The sequence below is a fragment of the Styela clava genome, chromosome 8 (assembly GCF_964204865.1).
Source record: "Styela clava chromosome 8, kaStyClav1.hap1.2, whole genome shotgun sequence".
NCBI classification, from domain to species: domain Eukaryota; kingdom Metazoa; phylum Chordata; class Ascidiacea; order Stolidobranchia; family Styelidae; genus Styela; species Styela clava.
The window spans coordinates 13543524-13563789 of record NC_135257.1 but is presented as its reverse complement, the minus strand read 5'-3'; the positions used below and the strand labels follow the sequence as shown (position 1 = coordinate 13563789).

General features: G+C 32.4%; 1 protein-coding gene across 3 annotated transcripts; it reads left to right on the top strand.

The window, feature by feature from the left end:
- Positions 1–19987, top strand: LOC120345612 (rabphilin-3A-like). Of its 3 annotated transcripts, XM_039415133.2 has the most exons (18): positions 1–139; positions 561–695; positions 1104–1236; positions 1488–1562; positions 4175–4266; positions 4587–4798; positions 5083–5181; positions 8522–8596; positions 9815–9949; positions 10612–10695; positions 11298–11377; positions 13038–13112; positions 13999–14013; positions 15920–16053; positions 16583–16682; positions 17221–17378; positions 17714–17892; positions 19008–19987. In XM_039415133.2, the coding sequence occupies exons 1-18, from the start codon at positions 66–68 to the stop codon at positions 19115–19117; spliced, it is 1965 nt and encodes a 654-aa protein (XP_039271067.2). In that variant the 5' UTR covers positions 1–65; the 3' UTR covers positions 19118–19987. The 3 variants fall into 3 exon arrangements, with proteins under 3 accessions (XP_039271067.2, XP_039271069.2, XP_039271068.2); XM_039415135.2 differs by lacking the exon at positions 10612–10695; XM_039415134.2 differs by lacking the exon at positions 13999–14013.
- The last annotated feature ends 279 nt before the right edge of the window (positions 19988–20266 follow it).

Below are 20266 nucleotides of genomic sequence, written 5' to 3'. Positions count from 1 at the left end.
CGCATGTATGTATGTGTATATATTTTTCAGATAAATTGAGGTAATGTAGCATAGCAAATGTAAATATGCATGACGAATCTAATACCTCAGCTTGGATTTGCCCTAATGATCGTCATTTGGCACTCAGAGCTAAGTTGAGGTAATTATAAATACAATAATAATAATCATTGATTTGAAGAACAAAATTATTCACAATTTTTGACAAATTTCTACAATTTTCAAGCTTGACTGATAATGAAATAGGTTAGAGATATAGATAAAACTTGTTCATTGAATGAATAATATTTTCACTCAATCATTTATTGCTGTTTAATTTTGTGAAAAAGCAATCATACACCATACTTAATTGAGTCCCCTTTCGTGGTTGTAACCTAAACAGCAAAAGTTAAAAAAGCTTTTTTGTGAAAATGGGAGAAATAACAGTTTTTCTTGTGTTATTGTCGGATGATAATCTTTTAATACCCAAAGGACTTTGTGCTGCCACACTTGGGTCATGCTGTATGCGCACATTTAGAAAAGTTATTAATGTAAAAAAAAAAAGACTTATTAATTATATTTAGGTCAGGATGGTCGGTAAGAACAAATCAGTTTGGTCGAACAGAATCAAATTCTCTAACTCATGATGAATTAGAAAAGATACGAAATGTAATAAATAAAGCAAAAATGTTGGAAGAAACTGAACAGGAAAGGGTCGGGTATGAAATTCAATAATTTTGATAAATAAGACTTTGATTTTGGTTGCCGATGGCATTCATGCATCAGTCGTAAATTTTTAATTTTTTTTTTCTAATTTCGATTTTTGTGTGTTATCTTGATAGATGAAATGGCAAACCATGGCGTTTTTCTAGTTTCCAGTTCAGATCAGGCATGGAAATAGTAATTCACCAATTTTGATTGATTGGGAAAGCCATACCTCACGAGCGGTTACGTAAACCACCAAGAGTCCATCAATCCTCATATCCTCTCACACATATTTTTTCACACAGTATTCATATCTCTAAATCCACGCGAGGTAATTCGAGGTGTGGTAAAATGTATCAAACATTGAACCTAACTCAGTTTGTCTATTGGTTTATAAAGTCATTTATTATGTTCATTTCTAGGTCACTCGTGCATCACTTGAACATAATGCGACAGAATTCAATGGGAGATGGTCAAGCAACTTGCATTCTCTGTGCAGAACAGTTTGGGAAATTTTCGAGAAATGCACCAATCATTTGTATGGATTGTAAGAAGGTAACTCTGCTTGTCAAATTGCCAAACTTTAAAAAAAACTTCAATTTTTTACGTGTTTAATGACAGTTTCTATTTTGAGTGCAGTGATTGTTCCTTGTGATTCATATTATTATAAGTCTGCTATATTGTAATTATCTTAGCTTAGACTAAGCCTAATTCTCCTGTGTATTACAATGGCGGTAGCCCATTTCAAATTTTATCTGAAATACTATCATTAAAATTAAAATAATTTTCCACTTTCTTCACGACAGAAAGTCTGCAACAAATGTTGTGTGGATTATGATACAGGACAACAACATATAAATGGAAAACAAAGTTCTGCTCAGGTAGGCCCCATTCCTTCAATATATTTCATGTTATAATTGATAGTAGACGTTACTTTTTTGATCATACTTACTTACTTTAATCTTTTAAATTGAGCCTTTTTTACGCTAGAGTTCATACTAATAATCATTAGATATTTATTATCCAATTATTGAGTATCAAGGTTATGATTTCTGACAATTTCATCTAATTGATTGTTATTCTCCATTCTTGTCCTCCGTATTTCCTATTACCGGTAATTACAGCCCAATCACCCATACATTTTTATTTATTTATATATATACCGGTACTTTAGGTCAGGGGTTCTCAAACTTTTGGTGTTGCGGAGCCCTTGGAAGATTGAATATTATTCGCGGAGCCCCAAATTGAATGTAAAAATTGTTACTTTCGGATTAATATTCCTGAGCAAGTTAAAAGTACTTTACTTATTTTAAATGCTGAACCTTTTTTAATAGGGTTAACACAAGTCATAAATAAATCTTAATTTTATACTAAAGCTGTAAATTTGACACTTGACGAACATATTAATAAAGTAGGGGTCGAATCTTTCTCTTTTGACATTTTTGGAATACTTAAAAGGCCGCTAATAACGTGCGCGATTTCATTTTGTTACAATCACCGATTTTTTTCGTCAGCATGGCGTGTTTTAAACATCTTTACGCTGGTGTTTATTCTCCCTAAATCAAAAATTTCCCTCGGCATATACATGTATTGTTACACATTGACGACTCTAATTGCTTTTTTGTTCTCGTGGGGAATTATGAGTTCAATGTGAAAAACATGTTACCATATTATAGTCATCGACGACGAAATGCTAAAAATAATAATTAATGAGGAGGTAAATCCGCAACTCTAATTTCTTGATTGAAAAACGGCATTCTAAAATATTACAACTGAAACTTAAGAATGGAAGATCACGCGTTTGGTTTCAGCAGACTCCCCTCAGATTGAAAACGCTTTTATAGACATTGTATATTCACAAAATTTGGTGTTATGTTAGGTTTTCATCGTAGTAACTGCGAAATCGAATTACAGTCAATTGTGTGTGCTATGTTCCATTTTTTTCCCATTCTGAAACTACCGACGGAGCCGCACGCAATCAATTGTGCGCGCGATCCGCGATGTACCTTTTTTCATTCTGAAACTATCGACGGAGCCGAATGCAATAAAATAAATTTCAATTGTTCGTATTTTGCCCAGACATTGTGATTTTTCAAACGGTGATATCTTGCTTAAAAATAATCTCAAGTGCGAAAGAACAAATCAAGTTTGACAAATCCTAAGGTCGCAAAAATACGACTCCAATTTATTTATAGTTGGCAGTTTATCACATATTTTATGTTATTTTAAAATAGTATACTTTCATTTTAGTAAACCTAATAGTAATCTCGAATTAACGGTATGCACAATTACATTATAACGACGAGACACGTTAAATGTTCGCATCGGTCATGGATTGAATATTTTACGCAACAGAAATCTCGTTATCAGTATTTTTAATCGCGAAGAATATTGCGCGAAAATTTCCGATTCCAATTTTAAACCCCCTCCCTCTTAAGAATCCTGGCTGCGCTCCTGCTTATAAATAATGTCATTTTTTAATTCCGCCTATTTACCATATTTCTAGGCTATATTGTTATTAGATTTTATATGTTATTGCTTCTTTGAACAGTTACAAAATTTTGAGTCAGTATTTTGAAGAGTAATCGAATAGCTCGCGGAGCCCCTGGGTTTCTCTCGCGGAGCCCTGGGGCTCCGTACGGAGCACTTTGAGAACCTATGCTTTAGGTGACCAAGTATGTATGGTCCACTATTAATAAAAATTATGGATTTTTACATAGTGAGAAATATTTAAATTTTTCTTGTTGGATTCACCAATTTAATATTACAGTTTACAAAAAACTGTTAAATATTAAAATCTGAAAAATATGGAAATTTGTGTTTTGCACTCATTGAGGGCTAAGGCGTAATCTTACTTCATACTGCCAAATATTTTGGTGCCTAATAATCGTTGGACATTTATTATTCAATTATTTGACTATCAAGGTTATGATTTATGACAGTTTCAACTTATTGATTGATACTTTGCCATTTCCTATTAATTACACTCAACTTTTGATAAAAATATGGATTTTTACTCACTGAGAATTATTTGAATTTCACTCGTGGGATTCAACAATTTAATATCACAGTTTACAAAAAATTGTTAGATATTATTAAAATAAAAAAAATATGATAAATTGTGTTTTGCCTTTACTGAGGGCTAAGGCCTAATGTAATCTTACTTCATACTGCCAAATATTTTGTTGCCTACCTATAAGTACAAGTATTTGAATAGTAAAATTACATTCTAATATTACATTCCTCCCCCCCCCCCCCCAAAAAAAAAAAAAATTATGGAAAGTCCCAGCCCCTGCATGAGGGTATGTTAAAATACTTTAGGGAATTTTATAAGAAAAATTCATAAACCCTTTGTGGATTGCAATGTACCATCGAAGATACATTTTAAATTGAGATCAAGAATTTATTCTACAATCTACAGAGTGATTAAAATATTTTTTTGTTACTTCATATGAAGCATAGCTGAGCTGAGATGCATATTATACTTTTACAGAATCTATCTATGAATTGGTTATGTAAGATCTGCAGTGAAAATCGAGAACTTTGGAAACGTTCTGGTGCATGGTTCTTCCAATCACTTCCAACGTATGTTTGCTTTATCGTTATTAAGTAATATGTTTTTGTGTGAACTTTTGTTGGATTTGTGAAATTGCAAACGGATGAAGTATTTTACTTTATTTTATACACCTTTATATGCCAAACATTATTTGTACGAAGCACACTTTTATTTCCTAATTTAATTTAGGACTTCAAGAACACTCAAAAAATGAAAATTTCCTTTCAGCGCTTGTTTTGTATTAATTAGAATTATCATGTTGGTAATATAAATGTCTTCCATATTTCTACTAGATTGTAAGACTTTATAAATAACAATCAAATATGCATAATATTTCATTTTGTTTTAGATACAAGTTGCCGAATTTCAGGCATTCTGATGTTGACCATATTGAAAGAAGGCCTCAACGACGACCTTATGTCCCTGAAGTCATTGATTCGCCTAAAATGCATAGGAAAGATGTTCTTGCTCTTCCAGATTCACCGGTTGTGGGTGGCAAAGGGCATCGTAGGACGGTTTCTGCTGGTTCGACTGGGTCATTTCAATGGACTAAGCCATCAAGTATGTCCAAATTTCGACAAATATTATTATTGAAATTGTAAATGTGTCATTGTAATGAAAACTAAATATTGATATATTTGGATTTATCTGATCCCTATGTATTAGTTCCACAATTCTCTGACTGATCTTTGTTTGAAACAGGAAATGTTTGATCATGAAAATGGAAATCATTGACTATGTCACAATCAACTATTTTACATATCAATTTAATATTAAAAAACGTCAGTGTAAACTACAATATAGATGAATTTTTGGATTATAAAACCCCTATTTTTGTATTTTAGAGATTCATTTGACAAGTAGTTCTGAGTTTGAAGAAAGCTCATCAGATGACGATGGAATAACTTTAGGAAAAACTAATAAACCATCAAATATGCAACTGAGTATGTATTATTCAATGTACTGCATTTATGTTTGTTTTATTATACCTGATTTCCAACCAAAGACAAATATAGTCGTTCTTGTAAAGGAATTTTGCTTTGTTTTTGGGGTACTATTACTGATATTCATAGTTCTTTATTATTACCAAAATACTTTGCTACTAAAAAAGTTTGCATGCAAAGTGAGGGAGAAATAAAGAGAGAATAAAGGCCGAAGATTTGGGAAGATTTTCTTTTCAATCAAACCGTTACCTTATCTTGTATCAGAAATTGAAGTATTTTCGTATTTTATTTTACTTCAAATTTTACATGATCATGATTTTTGGATCTTTCGTTATAAATTTTCAAATCTTCTTAAAATATTCAAGTGATTGTACTTGGGGTATTGATCATCAATCAACATGTTTACCCAATCAAGCCTTTTCTTTCAATTGTGATTGGTGGCTAGGGAATGTAATTTATTACAAATCCCTAAGGATATTAGCAACAAATTCACGCTTATATTAGATTGTCCTCCTGCTGTTTGCGTGTTTAGTAATCTCTTTATGGATTTCTATGCTTATTGAACCTACCTTGTTTTATTCATGTCATTATTCTTTTTTTCATACTTAGGTTGGCCTATGTATTAGATTATGACGTATTGATCGAATTTAAAATAATATCATTGATCTTTAGAATTAAGAATAAAAGAAATATGTAGACTGTGAAATGAATTAATTTTGCAATTTGATTATTTTCATTGGATGTTTTCTTTTGTAAAAATTATGGCTTCCAGGCATTATTAAAATAAGCGTAATCAAATTAACTATCCAGCTATGATTTTTTAGCAATCACGTGAACATGATAATATTCATTAATAAATGCTGTAGTATTTAAGTTATATATTGGAGTCTTTGATGAATTGTGTTATTTTTTAAACAAAAATAGAAGAGAGTATTTATAGTAACGGAATGTAACATTTTAAAATTGATACATGTGGCTTATACACGGGCGGACGTCGAATTGTCAACCATCGAAATTAGAAAATTCCTATTCTTAAATGATATTAAATATTTATTACAGTCCAATCACCCACAAATTTTTATCTATATATGAATATACTTATAGTGACCTAAGTATTCATGGTCCAATTAGGATAAAAACTATGGATTTTTACATGGTGAGAATTATTTAAATTTCACTCCTGGAAATCAACAATTTAATATTACATTTTACAAAAAAATTGTTAGATATTAAAATCTGAAAAATATGAAAATTTGTGTGTTTGCACTCATTGAGGGCCAAAGCGTAATCTTACCGGTACTTATTTTATTCTGCCAAATATGATGTTGCCTACCTAAAAAGTACGGGATAAATCACTATCAAACAGATCAGTCATTAAATATACCTTTTCCGTGATTATTAATATTCAATTGGCAAATTTATTCGCAAACATTCGATATGTTTATTTTAGGCTTGGAATATATATATATATATAAAACTGAATTGTGTAATAATTAAGTATTTTGAGAATTTGATTGTTAAAAAAGTGATTCATAGCTGACTAACTAGTAGTAACAAAATAAAATTGCTTCCATTGAACAACAGGAAATGCTTAGCATAATTGTGAGTCATAAATAGAAACACACTGGCACTTCTAAATTTGGTTATTTTGGTATTGTTTTATATTGAATGGGTTTCATCACATTCGTAACGCAACGTCTTAACATAATTCAGTTAATTTCGCTATTGCGTAGTTTAAAGATTTATGGTAAAATGGACATTATCCATAGCTTCTCAATATCTGATATTTTAGTGTTTAATAATAAATTGAAACTTCAGTCTAAAAGTTCCTAAATTAAACTATAAATCCAACTAATTGAATCATTTTATTGGAGATTCCATTTTTTAGCATTTCTATTTTTACCTAGACATTTCCATAAAGGACTTAACATTGAAAATAGCAATGTGACTGTGTCAAAGCTGGAAATATCAGCAAGTATTTTAAAAAGGAGTGATAATAATCACTTGGACTTTCATATTATTTTGTTTAGGAATTCTCAGGTTTTTATGCCTATATATGTATTTTCAACAATACACAGGTCTATTCAAACAGCAGTCTTATTTTAATAATATAACTCACTTTTTGTTGGTAACGCAAATATTCTGAAATAACCAAAAAGTTTATTTTTTCAAATTTATTCAAAAACTACCGTAATAATTATGCCGGTATATCATGGATGCATAAATATCCTGAATCAATAATAAAACAGGATAATATCTTATTTTCCCCAAGTTTTATTTACATTTTACACTGATTAGTGATGAGAATTGTCAGAGAATTTGAGACAATTTCCCTATAATATGCTAGCAATTGTCTCATTCAGAAATAAACATAACCAGATATATTGTAATTTTAGGCTTGCTTCGGGGGTTTGCAATAATCTATTTTGCTGAATCATTTGTGATATAATATGAAGTATTGTTTTTTCAAAGTCATTTCATATATGTATTGAATAACATCACACAAATATTACGTCACAATTTGAAACAGAAAGATGAAATGAGTAATTTTTGAGGTCAGGCAACATACATATTTAAAATGTCCCAACACTGACATGCGGTGTCATTTTTCTGGGTAAAGTAGGCAGAAAATTATTTGAATGTCTAAAATTGTCCCAATATGACCCAAAACTGATCCATTTCACATGAAAAATTAATGGCGGTCAGCCGTAGAGTAACCTACCTAATGACATCGTTAATTATTTATTTTTCAAAAATTGTCACGAAAATTTATATGTGTATCTTACACAAGGCTTTAAATCGAATACCAAAATCAATATGCTAATGTTGTTTCTCACATGATTGAGAATGTTGATGTACAATGAGTATTTTATTAATAAGGATTAGAATTTTTTAATCACATTAACAAATGAATTCTTGCCGAGTTGGCTTAGTGGTTAGAGCAGTGATTTCCAACCTTTTGGTGGCGTGAAACCCCAATGAAACATTTGAGAAGCTCATGAAACCCCTTCGCGATAGTTTGCAACAATTATTGTCTGAATTGTATAAACTATATTGTATACGTATTTAATAGTAAACTATATACTGTTAAGTATTGGTCTTCAAAATGTAGCAAATTTAATAACAGTGGCCAACCTAATAGATATTTGATCATATATAAACAATGGATTATCATATATGAAAGTATACATAACATGAGTATATTGAAAGTTGAATTAAATGTTTAATTGAATTACTTTTATGGTGTATGCGACAATATTGCAAATGTATTCTATAGACATATTATTGAGTACAACAATTGTATTTTATGTTCGTTGAATTCTGTCCTTTTTTTTCAAAGGGAGTATTGATACAATCAGTCTCACCAGCAGCACAAGTGCCACAAGTACAGGGCAACAATCAACTGGAAGTTCAGGTACCTTCCTGAATATTTTCTTGTTGTCATGAACAAATTTGTTAATAATAATGTCATCAGTAGTGTAGGGGTATCATTGCGTTCATTACGCTTCATTGGTCCTCAGGTTGAAATCCTTAGTGATTCACGGGTTACAAGAATATTACAGAACTCCCAACATTGTCTTGGGGATATTCACTGGTAGGTTTCAATTTACTCTACCATCATCACCAAAGTCTATGAATCCGGAAGTCTACCGCACTGGCAACTAAATAATAGGAGTCCATAGTTCGCCATATAAGTGAGATTTTTGGATTTACAGAATTTCATTTTATTCATCATCTGACATTACTGATTACGGTTGGACGTTTTTAATATAATTTCATGTTTGTAATAGGTGCTCATGATTTTGCTTCAGGCATATTGCAAGAAAAAATAATTAGTTATTCAGGAATATTAGATAACGTCCACTCATGAGTATTTGTATTTGTTCGTGCTTATTGAGTAATTTATTATTGATATCATGTTCCATGGCTTATTAACCCTCTTGAGATGTTGGATAATCTGAAATCAATGCATAGATTTTCTATTTATAGATTTTTATAACACCACGAATTAGAAGCTTACAATGCTGTTTACCAATCCACCTTGTCTGTAGGGGTTGTCTACATTACTTAAATAGTGTAAATAATGGAACTAGTATTCAGCTTCAATTGGCCTAGCGATTGACCTTTGAGCGTTATGCTAAAATTGGCATTGCAGTTTCAGGTTTGAGTTTAAATCTCATGCCCACCCTATTTGGGATATCGGTCCTTTCAAAAAAAGTATCTCCTTATGTATCAGTAAATATCAATGGAAGTTTGTACTGGACCATGATCAAAGCGATGGGCGTGAATAAGCGTCACTTAAAAAATTTTGACGTTTAAGTTCTGTAGTTATCCAAAGAAATATTTTAATATAACTGGAAATTGAAACATTGCTCTTTAGAAGAGTATGTTTATCATACTTGAGTACTTTAGCATACCCAATATATTGATTTGAAATAAACTGTGATGTATATTATATAGAAAAGTTTATGAACAAAATTCAGAATATTTAACTATTTAATTTCCAGTTTGTTTTGTCTGTACTCAAGAAGTTATCTGCATATTCTCACAAGATGTAGTTTTGTTTACCCTATGCTCAGACAGTTAGAGATGTCCTTAAATGTATTGATTTTATTTTTTCAACTTTTTACAGTGTCTCGTCGATCATCTGGTAGGAGAACATTCCGTGGTAAACAGCAACAAAAACCTGAATTTCCTAAAGTTACAGTGACGGATGAATATGACACCGTGTCCATGGATAGTGGGGTGACAGATAGATCTGTAGAAGGTAGAGCATGAAGACTAATTACTTATCTATTCCTATATTTACTATTGACTTCTGTTTTTGTTTAAATTATGCCTAATAATTACTTGTTTAGTATGTGGTTTGGAATACCTTGAAGCAACTTGAAAATTGTCATTGGTTTACAACAGTGGTTCTCAAACTTTCTAAGCTGCTCCCCACCTCAAAAATAACTAGCCAACAAAGGGCTAACAGATAGTAAGGCAAAAGTATGTTTTATTCAAAAAACATGTTGAAAATACCTGGATTGAACGTTAATAATGAAATAAATGAAATGTGTTGAAATCTAAATATTCAAAATAAAGGCAAGTGAGATACAATCTAACAAATATTTTTATTTTTAAATATCCTCACACCCCCTCAAAAAGTTGTCTACGCCCCCCTTATGGGCCCCAGACCCACCATTTGAGAAGGTTTACATCTATAAGAGTTGGCAAAACTTGGCATATTCATTTACTGTGAGATATCCAAACGATCTAGTAATAGTCTTCTGTTTTTTTTTAAATTGCATTTTAGTTTATTGTTGGACACTAACAAATTTTATATTTATCAGTTGGTGGTGCGCTTTTATCATGGTGATATTTCATTGCTTGTCTATCTGATATCACTTTCTACCTACACTTCTGTTTTACTTGATAACTTTTCAGATGACAAACTAATGACTGACATGTCTACGTTGCATGGGGGTTCTGTATCTAACGAAGATGCTAAATCTATATCGGGTGGTAAAGGTCAGATATTTTCTCGGTTTTACTAACCTTCTCATTATGGGGTTTCGGTTTTATTTTAACACAAATAACTATCTGTTAGGTATTTTTTATATCAAGTGGTTTTAAATGTTTTGAATATATTTGTGTTAGTATGCAGCAGGACTCTTGATTCACTAAGGATAGTTATCTTTACTCTTGCTACAGCATCCTTGCATTATATGCATACGGATCCGCCGGCACAAAAGTATAGACGAATGATAAGTAGTTAGTCACGCAGAAACCATATCATTAGCGCAAGTGGTTTTAACTTGTGTTATTTATGATTTCACAAAATGCTCATTCAGTTTTTATTATCATTTGAAGTCTGTGTGTTTCATGTCTAATGAGAACGGAGAATTTTAAATCCTTTCAACTAAAAAGATAAAACTAAAACTAACTAAAAATAATTTAGAGTTGACTTATATTAGTGTTAATATTTCCATATTTATAATAATTGAAATTACTATTAAATGGTAAGAAATTTAGCAATATTTTATTGTAGAAGAAGATTTTTCTAGAATATTTGAAATCAATTGGAATTTGTTTGGGATTCTTCAAATACCTAATAGATCTATTTGATTTAGAAAACAGAGGAAATCTTGAGTTTTCGATTCTTTATGATCCACTCAAATGTGCTCTCCAAGTTGAACTTATCAGAGCTAAGGTAAGCTAGACTATATATTATATTACTAATAGACTAAAATAACTCTTTAATACCCCTAGTTGATTGGGTACTCCGTAGTGTGTGTACCAGGTTAGAGTTAGGCCATAATTTTATTCCAATTTTCATTATTTTAGTTCTATTGCGAGTTCGGGGAGTGTCTGTGTTAGCTCAGTGAATATACCCCCTGCCCATTGGTTTTAGTTCCTTTACACAACTTGATGTATAGTAGGCGAACAATATTAGTTACCGTATATGCTCGCGAATAGGCCAAGTTTAAAACTCAAAAAAAAAGTTGCCAAACTAAGGGACCGTCTTATTCGCGCATAGCTCAGATTGCACCAAAAAATCGGCTCATTCGCGCATCAGAATTTGATCACGCAACGAGATGATATTATGCTGACTTGCCGGTACTTCCAAAAGCTTCAAACCATGCCAAGTTCTCACGATAAAAAGCGTGCACGCACACACACAATCGCTTGTGAAGGTGGATTGTCTTATCATACAGCTGATGGCTTGTACAGTCTGTGATTGGTTGTTTAACATGTGACGCTTGTACCGTCTGTGATTGGTTTGTTTTGCGCTTGCTTGTGCAACAGTGTCGATTTATGGCCAGTTGTTTCGTGGTGAAAACGTTATTATATCGCCGTAGAGGCAATTAACGGCGCGCAACTTTTAATCACCTTTACGATATGTTATCCGATAAGGGGCGGTGATAAGGACTCTTATCGAAATTAACCGTGTTGTGGACGATCAAAGGAAATGGTTTTATGACTCAGGGACTCTCTTAAACTCCCGACAACAATCCCTTCCATTAATACAAATCACGACGCATGAAAAGCAATATAAACTTTATTAACATGAATTTACAAGTAAGAGTTACGAGTAAGAATCTACGGCCGTCGCTAACAAACAGAAATATTTGTGTTACAGCAATTTTGTTTTCTTTCTGCGCCTTTCTTAAGGCGTCTGGCGTGTTGAGAATTGTAGCGATTTATAAGAATGTGTTAATACAGCGTTATTTCTTTCCTTGAAACGAACACGGAACGAAATTAATCGCCGTTGTGGCGATCAAAGGAAATTGTTTTATGCTGATTCAGGAACTCTATTTTAAACTCCCGACACAATCACGACGCACTGAAAAGCAATATAGACTTTATTTAACATAAATTAACAAGTAAGAGTTACGGGTAATAATCCACCTACGGCCCTCGGTAACATGCAGAAACGATAAACGTGAGAAATGTTTGCTTTACAGTAATTTTGTTCTCTTTCTACGTTTTTCTTGAAGCGTCCGGCGTGTCACGATTCGTAGGACCGGCTTATGTGCGATTTTTTATAAAATCGCCGTTTTAAGGCCGTTTTTAGGGAGTTGGCCTATTCGCGATATAGGCGTAATTTCGAGCAAATACGGTACCTCCATATTGGGGACCTCCACAAAAGTATGTGCACCAAGATGGCGCACAACCAGAACATAGTATGTGTACCAGATTAGGGTTCAGGTTGTGCGCCATCTTGGTGCACATACTTCTCGAGCGCCCATATTGGTACACAATACACACGCTTCTGGAGCGCCGTTGATTGATAATATCTTTACTTTTTGTTCTTGATTTTCATACCTGTTTCATCAAATTGTAATATTGTAATTTCTCTTTTGTTTTAGAATCTGATTGCAATGGATGCAAATGGGTTGTCTGATCCATATGTCAAACTTCATCTTCTGCCAGGGGCTACCAGGGTATGTATATTGTCATCAGTTGCAATGTTGGAATTTGGTATTAACTTGTGTAACTGTTGTGTGTGAAAATATATTAATAAGTAAAATTAATTGTGTGTTTTTAACATAAGTTTAAACAATTTTCTGCAATTGGATTGATATTGATATATTTGAGGTTTTGGACTAAGAACCATCAATTTTCTCTATTCAGAAATTTTAGTTGTAATTCATTACATATGTGGCTTTTCCAAAATTTTAAATCCATTTCAAAAACAATAATAGGCTTGAAAATGTGGTGGAACACAAATAAATGCTAATGTTCATGTTGCAATATGTATGTATATGTTTAACATGAGGTAATAGGAGATATATAATAATGAATATCAGGAATTAATGGGACGCCAGGAGGCTTCCCTGGCTGACGCTCACAAAACATAACAAAACCATATGCCAGTAATTTCAGAACATTTACTTTACATTTGGAGTGCAGGTACTTTAGGTACAAAATCGTTTTTCAAGTTTTGTAAATCATGGCATTTTTATCAATAAATCTCTCCACACGCCTGGTTTAATTAAATCATTGGCTTCATGGAATTGGGTTTCATGTTATCTCAAGATCCCAATAATTTATCACTCAGCCACTATGAGGCTACCAGCTTTATAAAATGTTAGTGTAGCTCATCTTACCCAATTTTCTACATCTTTGTGAAATATTGGAAATCTGCGAGCCACGTCTGGAATCCGAGATGTTTGGTAACCTCATTGCAAAATAGTTAGACCAGTGGTTTAAGTTACTGGGTCATTGTTGTTCCGCAGTCTTTTTTATATTCATTGGGGCTTACTGTTAGGATTAAATTTACTTATATTTATATTAACTAATCGATTATTGTGATACTGTTTCAAAAAGGATAAAAAAGCAGATGTAAGTATTATCTCGTAGAGAGATAGATTTGGTGATAATGATCTAAATACCTGATAAAAATTATCCTTTGCCAAGTTTAAACCATAGATGGCACATCATGCTTCATTGATGGACTAACCTTGGCTCGGGGTAATTTGGTATAAATACATCAGTTTATTGTAACATATAACCACTGATGTATGCTTGCTTGATTGTAGTTTCATTTTTCTAACATTAACAAATGCATGAGATTGGGAACATAACTTGGAGGATTTGTTTTATATTGTATTTTGATGCCTTCGGGGCTCATCAAAAACCTACATATGGTGTTCTAATCATTTATAAAACGTTGATGTTCAGCTATTGTTGTTATATTCAATTACGCTTTTGCCTCTGACATGTTCATCTGATTACTGTTCTCATACTCAATCTGCACTTATAACAAGACATAGGTCCTTTACCTAAGCAGTGTTATACCCCATAGGTTTTTATACATCAAACGTTTTCTTAGTATAATTGACAATGAAAATGGGTTTTCAAGATTTTAATTCTTAAGATTTTCAGACAATTTTTTTTTTTTGCTTTTTCTTGTATCTATGTTTGAGACAACGATGATTCATATATTCCAAAAATAGATCATTTTAACAAATCTTAGTGACATCATAGCTTAGACCAGTGTTTCCCAACCCGAGTCTGCGGTCTCAAATGAGTCCTTTCTTGAGTGCTTTCATCTCGTCATAAGTCAATGCAACCGCGAGTGACCATGAACACAATTAAATTAAAATAGGAATACATTTTAAATTCTTGTCGTTGTCAAGGATTGAAGATTGTGCAACAAAAAAGGTCATTTATACACCAAAAAAGTCGGCCCTTTTAACAAAGGCGTAATTGCGTAGCGTTTCCGATTTTGAAATTCGGAAAAATTCTGTTGTGTTTAGTTTTATCACTTCCTCACACAGAGTACGGTTGCAATACGTTGAGTCCGCAAAGGTTTTCGACAGTGAGAAAATAGTCCGCGACCAAAAAAGGTTGGGAAACACTGGCTTAGACTTTTGGTGAACTTTTAGAGATTCAAACTTTTATTATGGTACTTGTTGATTCTGTACGATAAATGTTAATATAATTTTTCTTTTGTTTTAAATGGGACCACTTCTAACATAAGGATAATAAATTGTTTATGGAACATATCTGAACAAAATTTGTGCAAATTTATCTGTTGCACATAATCTGATTCCGCATATATTCCATATTCAAAAATATTTTGTTTGAAATGTTTTCCAAACAGTCAATTTTCGGTCTTGACCATCTCTGGGGAATATCATTATCATACTTCATTTGATCTGGTGATTTATTGCATGGATTTTATTTTATGATACAATTGGTATTTTAAATGAGGCATAATTGTATATTATTTTATGGATCCACATGAAAAAAGTATATCTACCTTCACATAAGATATGCTCATTCCGTGTTTACAAAAAACAGTAGTTCAAATTTTATGCGGCTATCTGTGATGTTCCCATTGTTCCATTTCCATAAGGTAGTTGACTGTAATTTGTCAATCATAACAGCCTTGTTCGCATGATATGTTTATCATTTTAGAGCTTCAATCTAAAACATATAAATTTCTTAAATCCTGTTAGACTATAAACTAAATTTCTGGAAAAAATAACCTTATGTAGGATGCAACCTCATGTATTTAGTGTATCGAATTAATTTAGATGTTTACTAACTTACATATATTATAATACATATAAACATCGATCTGTGGTAATATAAGTTGATTCCTGACTTAATATTCTAAATATTGTTGGTAATGCCTATTAAAAAATTCAGTTTTTGGTGTGTTTTCAGAAATGTTGCTTTGGTTCGACTTTTATCGATTCTAATTTATAGAATATTTTATTAATTATTGTATAATTTTCAGGCAACGAAGCTTCGAACAAAAACTAAAAACAAGACTCTTAATCCTGTGTTTGATGAAACTTTGACATACTTGGGAGTATTAGAGCATGAACTTGCTACAAGACAATTGCTGCTAACAGTGCTGGATGAAGACAGGTTAAACTTTATGTTTTTTGCATATATCCCTTCAACTAAAACTGAGATTTGTATCCAGGTATCAGAATTCACTGTGTGTGACACTTTAGCATTTCGTATCAAATAATGTAGGCCTATCTCCATCTCTATTGGCGCCAGCTGCAGATGTACTTTTGTGCATATTTTATATATGGTACTTTACAAGAAGATTGGCAATTATTGTTAAATTGACTTCAGGCAATAAATTTTGGGAAGAAGTACCTCCAATAAGGAGGTAGCTAATTTTGTTCGCCTACTTTACATCAAGTTGTGTAAAGAGACTGAAGCCTATGGGCAGGGGGTATATTCACTTGGCTAACAAAGACAGTTCCTGACTAACATAAAGAAAATCAGAATAATTTTATGACCCAACCCTTACCTGGTACACATACTACACATACAAATTTTGAGTATTGTTACACTGTTCAGACTTTTTTATTCTACCCTGACTATTGTTTGAATCAGGTTTTTAAATTTACCAGTGTTTATGAGAACCTCATGTCGCATTCAGGTTTGGCCATGATTTTATTGGAGAAGTAATTGTACCATTAAAAAGTGTTGTTGCTACTCAAAAGAAGACATACTCCTTGCCTCTGCGATCTTCTTATGCCGTGAGTATGGATATATATTCATTGATGTTATAAAATAAACATAGTTTTATTAGATGATTTGTACCATAATACCTGGGTTGTTACCGTATAATACTTGCAAATCTGGCTTTTCGTTACGTCATTCCATAATTTCTGACCTATGCAGCTCAACCCTAGAAATTAAAATTTTAAACACTGCTTTATTTTGTACATTTAGTTCAGTGGTTCCCGAACTTTTTGTGTTATGAACTCATAAGGATTTGTTTGACTTTTTTGTCGTGAACTTACCTCGAGCGATGCCCATTAATTTTAAAAGTATAATACACACAATCTTGGTTTACCAATTAATAATCTTATGCCCGCCACCTCAACCGTGTTGGGGGTAGGAAATGCAGAACCCATAAGATTTTAGTTCTTTAAAAAAAACAGCAGCTTCTTACACTGGTGCTTGTTTGAAACGAATGGCATGAATAAGCGTCATATAAACCAAATACCTGACAATTGAATTACGTAAACTAAAAGTACCTTTTAGACTCATGGCTATTTATGGTTTATTCAGCTGAAAGAAAAAGAAAAGAATCCAATTGATCCTGGTCGACTTTATCTCGGTCTTCGTTATTATACAAATGAACATTATCTTTCTGTAAGAATTCATCGATGCACCAGTCTAGTACCAAAGAAAAACAGCAATGATAATGTGAATGCTTTTGTCAAAGCGTAAGTCTGTAGGTGGTTTTTGAATGGAAATGTAATAATTCCAGGGGATTGCCCAGTATATTTAATATCTCATTGCATGTATTTTGCAATAATTCTCAATTCATTGAATACACTGGGACATTTAATGCTACATAGACTTCAATATTCAATATCAAAATCTAATCGATACATATGGGTCTTGAGTGAAAATAAATCAATTAAATTCAGAGCTGAATAAGTAACTGTGGTTATCAAAATTTAATGAAATAATTTCGTTGAAATCAATTATTTCCTTCAGATCTAACATGCATTGTAGTATAATGTCACACAATCTATGTTTATAACATGTATTATAGAACATTAACCATGGATGATGATCGAGTGTTCACACAAAAGACAGAAGTGAAAAAGAAAACTCAAAATCCAGTATTTGATAGAGAACTGAAGTTCAAGGTTTCACCAGAAACTGGGCAGGCTGATTTAGCTCGCGGATCGCTGTTGGTATCGGTTATGAATAAGGGCCAAGATGTTATTGGTAAGTCATCATAGATTGCAACGTTGTTTGGATTGCAATGCCCTTTGTCTCGTAATAGTTGTTATTATGCTCCCACTACAGAGAGTTTCTGGCCTGGAGTCTATTTTTCATATTACACTCACAACACACTGGAATAGACAGTAAGAGGGTAAATTTTAATTTTAAAATTAAAAAAAAAATTAATTTTAAAATTTACCTAGGGGTAAACGAGGGAATAAAGGTTGAGAAAGCCTGCTTTAAGCTAGAGCTTGATTTTTGGATTGTTTGTTTGCCACAATTTATAAAACTGTGCAAAAAGTGGTGCCAGCTATATCATAAACAATAATTATTAAGTTAAGAGTAGGCTAAATTCGGCGCATAGGATTCCATATTCTCCCGGAAGACTGCTAGTTGTTTTAATCAAAAGGTGAACCACTGCTTTAGTCCATCAATAAATTCAAGTTTAATATTGGGATGTTCGGGTAGCTGAATTTCTAATGTGTGAAGATGGTTAGTGAAGCACACTTTGCTTAACTAGAAATGCCAAAAATCTTGCAATCTTTTTGCCAAGTTGCTTTCTCGGTCGGTGGTTATGTGGCTAATAGGGCTGGGCATTTTCAAATCGAATCTCGAATACTTGGAAATATATAATTGTAAGCGACATTTTCATAGTAATTGGTCCTCTTAACAAATGAAATACTGAAAACATAGAATACATCACCCAGATAGATTACTGAGCGTTCACACCCAATAACAAACACGTTTTATCAATAACTCACCACATAAAATAGTCGTTAGAATTGCGTTGAAAAAATATGACTTCAATGAGAAAAAAAAATTATGGAATTCACCTCCACCATTGGCGGAAATAAAAAAAAGCAAGATGGCGACGATTCGAAATTTAGCTTTGAACCGATTCGAATAATTTACTATTCGATTCGAAATGCCCAGCCCTAGTGGCTAACATCTTCAACATAATGTGCCAACCTGTGAAATTTATATCATATCATACACATATTGAATATGCTATTTATCCTTGTAAAAATGTATACAGTAGTGTGGATGTTATTATTTTTAAATTTTGAGCTGAACGTTGTTTGTGAAGTTCATACTCTTGCAACATCTCTTCTTTTTAGGTTCAGTAGAACTCAGTATCAATAGTAAGGACGAAGCACTGAAGCAATGGTATAATTGCCTGAAGAGTAAAGATCAGCAATTCAACTCATGGCATATATTGTCTAAATGAAGCAATACAATCTATAAATTTTCATGACAAATAATCTATAGTTCAGGTCTTAATGTAAGATTTCACCAGAAGTGCCTGATTTTTTTGTTAGTATTCATTGAATTATGATGCAATGATAGCAATATATATTCATTAGCATTGACAGCATTGAATTTTTTTTATAATTTATTCAGTTTGAAAGCACTGATTTTTGAATTATCAGTTTCTTTTCTGGCCTGACACAGTATGATGTAGTTATATTCCATTCCAATATGTTTTTCTTTTTTCTAACGCAATTGTTCATTAGTGCTGCTTGCTGTCATAGCTCTAGTGCAGGTGGTCAATGCATTTTAGCGGAAAATCTTATTAAAGATTTCCAATTTGTATTTTCTTAACAAAAAAGGCAAACAACATAATAATGTTCATATAGGCATCACTCTATTCAATTTCAGATATGAGTAATATTTCGATATATATCCCACAAGGATTTGATTTCTATATGAAGCACAATGTTTTTATGTGTCCGAAAATTTTGATATCTCATTTTTATGCATTTTAGCAATATATGGGCACTTCAAGCTCCAGATGAATAAATGCAAGGTTTAATCATGTCTCATAGCTTTCATTTAATGTATTTGCACATTTATTCATAAGTACACACTTTCACTTTATTTTTCAGCATTAATACCATTTTTGTATTCAGTCATTCACAAATGAAGGAAATAACAAATGTACTTTAGAATGACAGGTGTACGTACAGTACCATGGCAAACCAGTGTATTCTTACTGTATTTAGCATTCTTATCACTGTCTATTTAATCATCGTGTGGTTGGGAGGCTTCATTTACTTTATCATAATCTGAAAAGAAATATATCATTTCAAACAAACTACAGTAATAAGTTGCAATTGTGTGATGGGAAAAGGATAGGTGACAGAATTACGAATCTAGTGTTTTTCCTACTGTGTTGATTTTGTAATGCCGGACAAGATCAAGGAGCAATACTAGTCTGTCTTAGTAGTGGTGTTTGGCAATTACTGTCAATCAGAACCATCCATTGGTTGTTGACATGTTTGGAAAACTGGTTCACTAGCATTGATCAAATTAAGTAACAGGGTTCTAAACTGATACCTCCCTTTTGCATAAACGGCTTAAAGTAGGAAGTAATCAA

What these genes read in the sequence shown, in the direction of transcription:
- LOC120345612 (XM_039415133.2), top strand. Translation starts at nt 66, where the DNA reads ATGCATGACGAATCTAATACCTCAGCTTGGATTTGCCCTAATGATCGT. An exon ending in GCACTCAGAGCTAAGTTGAG is followed by an intron (nt 140 to 560) that starts GTAATTATAAAT and finishes AATTATATTTAG; the next exon opens with GTCAGGATGGTCGGTAAGAA. An exon ending in ACCATCAAATATGCAACTGA is followed by an intron (nt 5,182 to 8,521) that starts GTATGTATTATT and finishes TTTTTTTCAAAG; the next exon opens with GGAGTATTGATACAATCAGT.